The sequence below is a fragment of the Ictidomys tridecemlineatus genome, unplaced genomic scaffold (assembly GCF_052094955.1).
Source record: "Ictidomys tridecemlineatus isolate mIctTri1 unplaced genomic scaffold, mIctTri1.hap1 Scaffold_1260, whole genome shotgun sequence".
In the NCBI taxonomy this organism is placed as follows: Eukaryota; Metazoa; Chordata; class Mammalia; order Rodentia; family Sciuridae; genus Ictidomys; species Ictidomys tridecemlineatus.
The window spans coordinates 112,760-121,078 of record NW_027521144.1 but is presented as its reverse complement, the minus strand read 5'-3'; the positions used below and the strand labels follow the sequence as shown (position 1 = coordinate 121,078).

The 8,319-nt window shown below is 39.5% G+C and overlaps 2 protein-coding genes across 3 annotated transcripts in view; one reads left to right on the top strand and one right to left on the bottom strand.

Annotated features, from left to right (window-relative positions):
* Positions 1-39: 39 nt before the first annotated feature.
* LOC144364777 (cyclin N-terminal domain-containing protein 1-like) lies at positions 40-7,448 on the top strand. The gene is made up of 6 exons (XM_078035879.1): positions 40-2,332; positions 2,739-2,913; positions 3,848-4,010; positions 4,477-4,621; positions 5,255-5,351; positions 5,938-7,448. The coding sequence occupies exons 1-6, from the start codon at positions 2,175-2,177 to the stop codon at positions 6,106-6,108; spliced, it is 909 nt and encodes a 302-aa protein (XP_077892005.1). The 5' UTR covers positions 40-2,174; the 3' UTR covers positions 6,109-7,448.
* Positions 6,930-8,319, bottom strand: part of LOC101972648 (beclin-1) — a 13,023-nt gene continuing 11,633 nt past the window's right edge. For both annotated transcript variants that reach the window (XM_005321898.5, XM_040268748.2), the window contains one exon: positions 6,930-7,720. In XM_005321898.5, coding sequence (XP_005321955.1) covers positions 7,552-7,720 — 169 coding nt within the window. In that variant the 3' untranslated portion in view covers positions 6,930-7,551. The remainder of the gene's footprint in view (positions 7,721-8,319) is intronic.

Genomic DNA, 8,319 nt, shown 5'->3' with positions numbered 1-8,319 from the left:
AATTTTTTAGTTGTAGTTGGATATAATATATTTATTTTTATGTGGTGTTGAGGCTCTAATGTAGGGCCTTGCCCGTGCTACGTGAGGGCTCTACTGCTGAGCCATAATCCCAGCTCCCAATCATTTAAAAAATTTTTTTAAAAAAAATTTAGTTGTAGATGGACACGATATCTTTATTTATTTTTATGTGGTGCTGAGGATCGAACCCAGGGCCTCACACATGCGAGGCGAGCAGCTCTGCCTCTGAACCATAACCCCAGCCCCTCTTACCAATCATTTAAAACACACACACACACACAAAGAAGTAGGTCAGAACTAGAAATAAAGGTTTGCAAGTTATCTTCATAATGATATTGTTGAAACTGTTGGAGAGGATGAATGTGTAGGAGAAAAGAAAAGCAGGTCAAGGACATTTCCTTGGGAAACATTTTGTTTTGAGGGAATTAGAATAGGTGAAAGAGTTGTGAAGGGAATGGAGTGGTTGGGGATACAGGAGCAGAAACAAGGACTTTTGGAAACCAAGAGGAGAGTTTCCAGAAAGATGATGTCAGCAGGTTCAGACATTTTAGGAATATCAACAGGAATGAAGGTTGCAAAGAAATCCACGATATTTAACAATCTGGACATATAATCATTTCAGCAAGTTGGGGAAAGTAGAAGCCAAATTGCAGGAAATTAGAGAGTTACAAAAGTGGAAACAGCGGGTGTGTAAGAAATTCAGCAGTGATAGGAAGGAGAGAGATGGAGACTCAGCTTATGAGCATGGTAGGGGAGCTTCTTTTTATTTAATAGCAGATATGAATATGTTTGTAAGCAGAAGAGGTGGAGCCAGTATTGAGGGAAAGATGTAACCATCATCTATTCCTCCTAAGCCAAGCTGTTTTCTTGGAAAATTAAAATGGAAACCATAAATGAATGCCTAGATTATTCAGACCAAAACCAAAACAAATGTAAACATACACATGTAGGCATGCATGTGCATGCGCGCACACACACAAACACGTGTGCGCTCACACACACACTCCCCAAAACTGCTAAGAAATAAAGCCTGAAGTCCAGACTGGCTAGTAATACACAATTAGGTATTTTTTTTTTCTGAATTGTTTAATTCTATTCTGCATTGGACATTGCTAGCAAAGCTGTAGTCTGTAATAAGGTTTTGTACATATATGTGTGTAATGTGTGTTGGGTAGATCTTTAAACTGATCATGTGTCTTTTTTTAAAATAGTTTTTTTTTTAAGAGAGATTTTTCTCTAAAGACAAGTGATAATTCAACTACATGTGTACAGATTGAGCATCCTTAATCCCCATAAAAAATTTTGGAGCATTTCAGATTTTCAGATTAGGGATGCAAATATTACAAAATCCAAAAAGCCCTGAAGTCTGCAACGCTTCTGGTCCAAAGCATTTCAGATAAGAGATACTCAATCTGTACTCTTTGGTCATCAAGGTTAAAAGTTCTTAGGTCTGTAGGAGATTTCTTTCCTAAAATGGACATTTACCCTTGTTTCTAATGATATTGCAAGCTAAATAGAATTATATTGGGGATGTTCTTTTAAAGAGTAACAAGCAGACTAAAATCTTGCCAAAGTGTCTTGGTCTTCTCACCTTCCCAATGATTCTTTCCCACTAAATTGAACTATGTGCTCTGATTTAGGGTATGTCTCTTTAAGACAAGTCACTCCACAGTAATAAGTTTGCTCCTAGGGAGAGGCTCAGCCACCATAGATTTACCCAACAAACTGGTGGAGGGGAGGTAGTGTCCAGCTGTAAGGTGAATCCTGTTTGTAAAGCAATGGGAGTTCTCCAGAGGGTGGTTACTAAACAAACAGTGTTATAAAGACAGCCCCAGGAGGGACCTTTCTGTTCCCTGCCAATATTCCACTGAAAACAGAATATAGAGGTTAGGATTTTTATCAGAGAATCTTCCTTGAAGCTGAGAGTTCCTAGCATGGTGCAGCTGCTATATTTATGTGTAACTGGCCAAGGCCTTTATCAGCTGAGACCCACAAGAATGCTTTTGGGCTACTGAGGGCGCTTGTGAAGCCCATGACCCAGTCAGCCTCCTTTTCATGCCTCTGATCTGCCTTACTTGCAGCAAAGGAAATCAAGCTCTGCTTTGGTTGTTTCTGTCTCATCTTTCTAACCTCTTGACCCTCTTCTCAGTCCCATCATGGCTTTTACACAACACCAAGAGTTCACAGAGTGGCTTTGGTTGCATTTTGTAAATGAGCTCTTCTTTCCTGTTTTGGCAGAGTTTATTTTTCTCCTGTCTGAACAATGGTGTTTGGAGAAATCTGTGAGCTACCAAGCTGTAGAAATCCTAGAAAGGTAAAACCCTGAGCCTTTGTGAGTGGTACTTCTCAGAATGGCTAATGTGCCTAAATCTTAAAAAAAAAATTTTTTTTCATCCAGAGGAGGCGGTGCATGCCTATAATATCAGGAACTTGGGAGGCTGAGGCAGGAGGATGGCAAATTTGAGACTAGCCTCAGCAACTTGAGACTGTCTCAAAAAGCAGCTCAGTGGTAGAGCACTCCTAGGTTCAATCCTCAGTACTGAAAAACAAAACAGAAAAGTACTAGTTGCCCCTTACTCTTACATCCTCTCTCTTTTACTTGCAAGTATAAATTTCTTAGCCAGCACTTGTACCGGAAGTTAAAATATAGCATAGTTTGAAGCACAAACTCCCTTTAGTTTAAGTGTGGGTTCTCTCCTCTCCCTCTCCCTTCCTTGCAGGTTTATGGTTAAGCAGGCAGAGAACATCTGTAGGCAAGCTACAATCCAGCTGAGGGGTAATGAGAAGACAGAGTCTCAGAATTGGAGGGCTCTGAAAGAGCAGCTTTTCAATAAGTTTATCCTTCGCCTGGTGTCATGTGTTCAGCTGGCCAGCAAACTTTCCTTCCACTACAAAGTAAGGAGCTGGGGTAGCTTGTGGGCACCTGAGTGTTAGAAAGAAACCAGTTCATTGAAGGTGGCTCAGAAACCCATTCCTAGGCCAGGTGGTACTGCTCATGTGGAAATTCCAGAGTGTAATTGTTTCCTAAGCATACCTCCTAAACACACACACACACACACACACACACACACACACACACACACACACACCGAAGTAGTTATTAAATAACCTGAGGTTCTGTTCCCAAAGTATAATTACTGGACAGATGCCATCATTCATACAGGTCACCTTTCCTCTCCTTGGATTCAAGGACAGTTTGCATAAGATGCCTGATTTGCCAACATACCTATCACCATTTAAGGAAAAGTATTACATTTAAAAGGGATAAAATGTTACCACATGACTACCCAGTGCCTGTGCAGAAAAATGACATTAAATTTTTTAAGTTTCTCCTATGGCCAGATGTTGCACTAGGTACCACGGCCACAACAGTAAATATATTATCTGTGTTCTCAAGGAATTTATTATCTAATAAGAAAAGACAAATATGCAAGCAGGGTAAAAAGGTGCTATGATTAATATAAACAATAGAGGGTGAGACTACCTCATTGGCCTTAGAGAGTTAAGGAAGTGTATTTAGAGAATATGATTTCTTGAAGTAGGGGTGGGTGGCAGAAGAGTGAATCCCAAGAAAAGAGGGTTAGGGAGGGCAGGGAGAGAAGAAGGGGAGGGAAGAAAGTAAGATCTAGGTCCAGGAAGCAGTTTGGTAGATTTGGGAACAGCAAACATTCTGTGCAATAAGCATAGAGTTTAAGAGAATTACCAAGAGGGGAGATTAGTAATGAAGGCATGGGTTGGGCTGTGAAGAACTTAGTACAGTCTGCCAAGATAAGATGACCTATATCCTGACATCCTTCTCTCCCTCCCTGTTTTGTTCTTCTTTGCTCAGATAATCAGCAACATTACAGTCTTGAATTTCCTCCAGGCTCTGGGGTATCTATACACTAAAGAAGAACTGCTGGAGTCAGAGCTTGATGTTTTGAAGTCCCTGAACTTTCAAATCAATCTACCCACTCCCCTGGCATATGTAGAAATGCTCCTAGAGGTTTTAGGTACTTTGTTGTGTCAAGAAATGTGGGTTGGAGATTTCCATAGAAGGCAATAAAAATACGTGCCTGGGGTGTGGGAACAGCAGGCAGAACTTGCCAATGAGGAGCAGCAGGAAGCTGATATTGTCTCTAAATGACTGAAAAAGGTGTCCCCTCCAGCACCTGATAGGGGAAGGAGCCAGAAGTCTCAGAAACTGGTTTCTGTTTGGACTCGCTAGGTACTTTCTTATTGCAGGATCTAAGGGTTGATTTTATGGAAACATAAGATAGGAACAAATACTGTAATTGTATGTATACTATAGATGGAGGTTCTCTACCTGTCCCTTTGTCCTTTACAACTGACTTGCTTATAGAATGTAGGAACCAGGAAGCACATTAGTAGCTAAACAGCTTTATGTCATAAGACAATTGTCAGTACAATTAGAGTACAACCACTTAATGTTTCCTACTCTGCTCACACTCCATCTAGGATACAATGGTTGTTTGGTCCCAGCAACACAGCTGCATGCAACCTGCCTGACCCTGCTTGACCTGGTCTATCTTCTACATGAACCCATATATGAAAGTTTGCTGAGGGCTTCAATTGAGAACTCTACGCCCAGTCAACTCCAAGGGTAAGCAACTCCTCTAGGGTTGGCTCCTTCCAGGAACAGGGAATGGGGGATAGATCACAAGATTGTGGAGAATGGAATTACCCTAGTAAGGCATCTAGTCCACTGAAAACCTACACAGGTTACTGGTTCTTATTAACTTTTTAAATGTTGCTTGGATGCAGATGACTGAACCCAATCAGGAAAACTCTAAAAGCTTTTACTTCTGGATTTAAATTACTTCAAGTAATTAACTTACTTTCCTAGGTTTTTCTTTATAGCTGCTTATAATTTTAGGTTAGTAAACTGTTTTTATAGTTACTTGGGGGGGGGAAACAGTCATACGGTTGCAACTTGAACAAAAGTTTTTGATTACTGTAAATTCAGGCTGCTCAAAGGCCTTACAGATACATTTGTTAGGGAGACAGATGGAACAATAAAAAGCCTTATCACTCAAAGACATGAGGGCATGTTTTAATGCCAGTTGAGTTGGGGGAGTATAGGGGAGCAGGTCAATTAGCTATTACTTGACCATTTCCTTCCATGTCTCAAAACATCCAAGATGATCAATATAAGCAATTTATAGTGTAAGTTGGAAGATCAAGGATTTGGAAATTTCTTTCTAGCTCCAAAATTAATATGGTTTTAATCACTCAGGGAAAAGTTTATTTCAGTAAAGGAAGACTTCATGCTGTTGGCAGTAGGAATCATTGCAGCAAGTGCTTTCATCCAAAACCATGAGTGTTGGAGCCAGGTATGCATCACTGAGCAGGACCAGCATGGCCAGAATTAATTTAATAGAAAGCATTTCTCCATCAGTTAAACAGAAGACAACCTATAAAAGATAGGTGCCAAGACCCAGAACTGGGGTGATTGAACAGGATTTGGGAGGGGAAAAACTAAGGCAGGATTGAAATATTTTCTCTAGTTTTTCCCTTATGAAATTGGAAATAGATGCTCAAATTTAGCATGTTCATTTCCCTTTAAAATTCTGACCCACTATTATGTTTAAAGTCTAATAAGTATATCCTCCCCCAAAAGAAATGTTAAAGCCTAAATATCCCCCTTATATTCTCAAAACTTATCTCCAGTAGAGGGATATGTCCACAGAAAATTTCCATGCCAACACTAGCAGGACAAAGGTATCCTAATGTAATTTGGCCACTGGCAAACACTGGAATCTGGACTCTTCCCCATAAGTTCAGAGAAATGAAAAAAGTTTATATTTGGCTTAAGAGAACATCCCAAGCAGTGTGTGTTTGTGTGCATGTGCGCATGCACATGTGCACAAAACACATTGAGATTATTTAGTAATACAAAATCTGTCTCTATTTGTGAAGGTTGTGGAACATTTGCAGAGCATCACTGGTATTGCTTCGGAGAGCATTGCTGAGTTCTCTTATGCAATCCTGACTCACAGCGTGGGAGCCAACACTCCAGGGCGACAGCAGCCTGTTCCTCCCCACCTGGCAGCCAGAGCTCTGAAGGCTGCTGCTTCCTCTAACACATGATGCAGGCTGAATCCACCAAATATAAACAGCCTTCCATCACTGTACTCATCCCTCCCTTTGTTTACTTTCATACTCAGTGTACAAAAGTTCCAAGTCTCTTTTGAACTGTATTTTGTATTCTTTTTTTTTTTTTTTTTTTTTTTTTGCATAATAGGGATTGAATGCAGGACCTTCTGGTATGCTAGGCAAATGCTCCACTATTGAGCTATATTCCCAATACTTTTTATTTTCCATTTTGAAACAGGGTCTTGCTAAATTGCTCAGGTTGGTCTCAAATTTGGCAATCTTCCTGCTTCAGTCTTCGAAGTAGCTGGATTATTGTGAGTGCCACCACACCTGGGTGTTATTCCAAATTCATGCACATTTTCTTACATCAGAGAGTCAGGGTGGATAAGAATGTCCTTTTTGTCATATAAAACTAAAAGTGTCAAAGAGCTTGGAGGATATAGATTAGTGAAGTTGGTTCATTTTTATTTAAGAGTATATTCATAGCTTTTGACTTAATTTCATTAATCAGGACAATAAGACATAGAGATTAGCATAACCGGAGTCTCAAAACAGACTATCTGGTGACCTTGACTAAGTATCAAGGAGATAGTGTTTATTTATTTCTCCTTAGTTTAATGTTTCTCTCTGTTATCAAGGTCTACACAAACAGGGCTTTCTCTATAGCTATTTTCACTACTTTTTGTTTTTTCTAAAACCATACCATCTCTAAACATGTTTCAAAAGAATTTCCACATATCTGCACTTGAATTCAATTCTCCCAGAATACAAAGTACTCTATTTTAGTTAAAGAAAAACTCAACAGTACACCTCTGGACAGTTATTAGACTATAGCAAAATTTTATTACAAATAAATTTCTCCATAATGTCTCAAACAGTATCAAACACCATTTCATAACGTTATTCTTAACACAGAGCAAAATAGGCATTCAGTACTTGAACTGAGTGAGAAGTGTTAAATTTCAAGCTTCTGATCACATCACATGGTGACCAGGCAAAGCTTAGATGTCATTTTCCCACGTTATCCAACTGTGTATTTCAAACATCTCATCGTCTCAGTGGAGACAAAAGCTTGTATTTCATATTTTAAGTGCAGGAAGTTGAGAGAGATAAAATCCAGTGAAAACACACCAGTCTCAGTTCAACTCAAAGAAAAAAAAAAGCAAACTTAAATTAGTTGTTTGTTCAGGGGATAAAGGGAAGAGAAGGCATGGGATTAGGAGCGAAATTGTGACAAGGGCTGGTAACTATACATGGCATGTTGTAGCTCTGGAAATTATCTGTCATATGATATTTTAAAATAAAGTGGCTTTTATCTCTTTTGGTATTGTAAACATGTGCTGTTTAATATTTTCCAAATTTAAAACTTTTTCTTTTTTTGCAAACAAAAACAAAATTTAAAGCCTTTAAGACAAGTATCCTAAGAAAACAAGAAAGTCATTTATTATAAAACTGTGAGGATACCCAAGCAAGACCCCACTTAAGATTCGTCAGCATGAACTTGAGAGCTTTTGTCCACTGTTCCTCAGAGTTAAACTGGGTTTTGATGGAATAGGAGCCGCCACTGCCTCCTGTGTCTTCAATCTTGCCTTTTTCCACATCCATCCTGCAGATGGACACAGCAGAACTCATTAGTAACTGAGATCTGAGTTAAGTCAGTTCAAGCAAATGGACAGGGATTTGATCATGGGACCATTCACGTCATCTAATAAAGAACTCTTGGCGAGAAATGGTAGTGTATTTTGGATTTGCTTGAAAGCCAAAAATCAAGAAGGCTGTCACAAGAGCTTCATTGTCATTGTGGAGTACAGGGACAAGACACACACCCAAACACATGAGAAGCCAGAAGCGCAGGGGTAAGTGAGGGTTACAGTACATTGTTTTCCTAGGCCATCCCTGAACTCATAATAAAGGGTGAAGAAAGCAAAAGAAAAAATGCTTTATTTCAGGGTGATAGGAGTGGCTTAAGCTTTCTCTCTTGAACTAGGGTTTCCACCTATTACGAGGCTCCTCCAAATCTGACCCAAAGCGTTCCTGTATATTTCCAAAGGTTTCAAGGAAAAAGCTTCCTGAAATCAGGCTTGAGATTTGTGCCAAGAAAATCTCCAAAACCACCAAAAACAACATTCTATTACTATAGGACCAGGTGTCACACTATCTAGCTTGCAGTATTGGATCCGTCTTGCCCATCAGTATCACGTGCTT

Coding starts and splice junctions, on each gene's coding strand:
- LOC144364777 (XM_078035879.1), top strand. CDS start 2,175: ATGGCTTTTACACAACACCAAGAGTTCACAGAGTGGCTTTGGTTGCAT. Junction 4,011..4,476: donor AATGCTCCTAGAGGTTTTAG/GTACTTTGTTGT, acceptor CACTCCATCTAG/GATACAATGGTTGTTTGGTC. Junction 4,622..5,254: donor ACGCCCAGTCAACTCCAAGG/GTAAGCAACTCC, acceptor TTAATCACTCAG/GGAAAAGTTTATTTCAGTAA.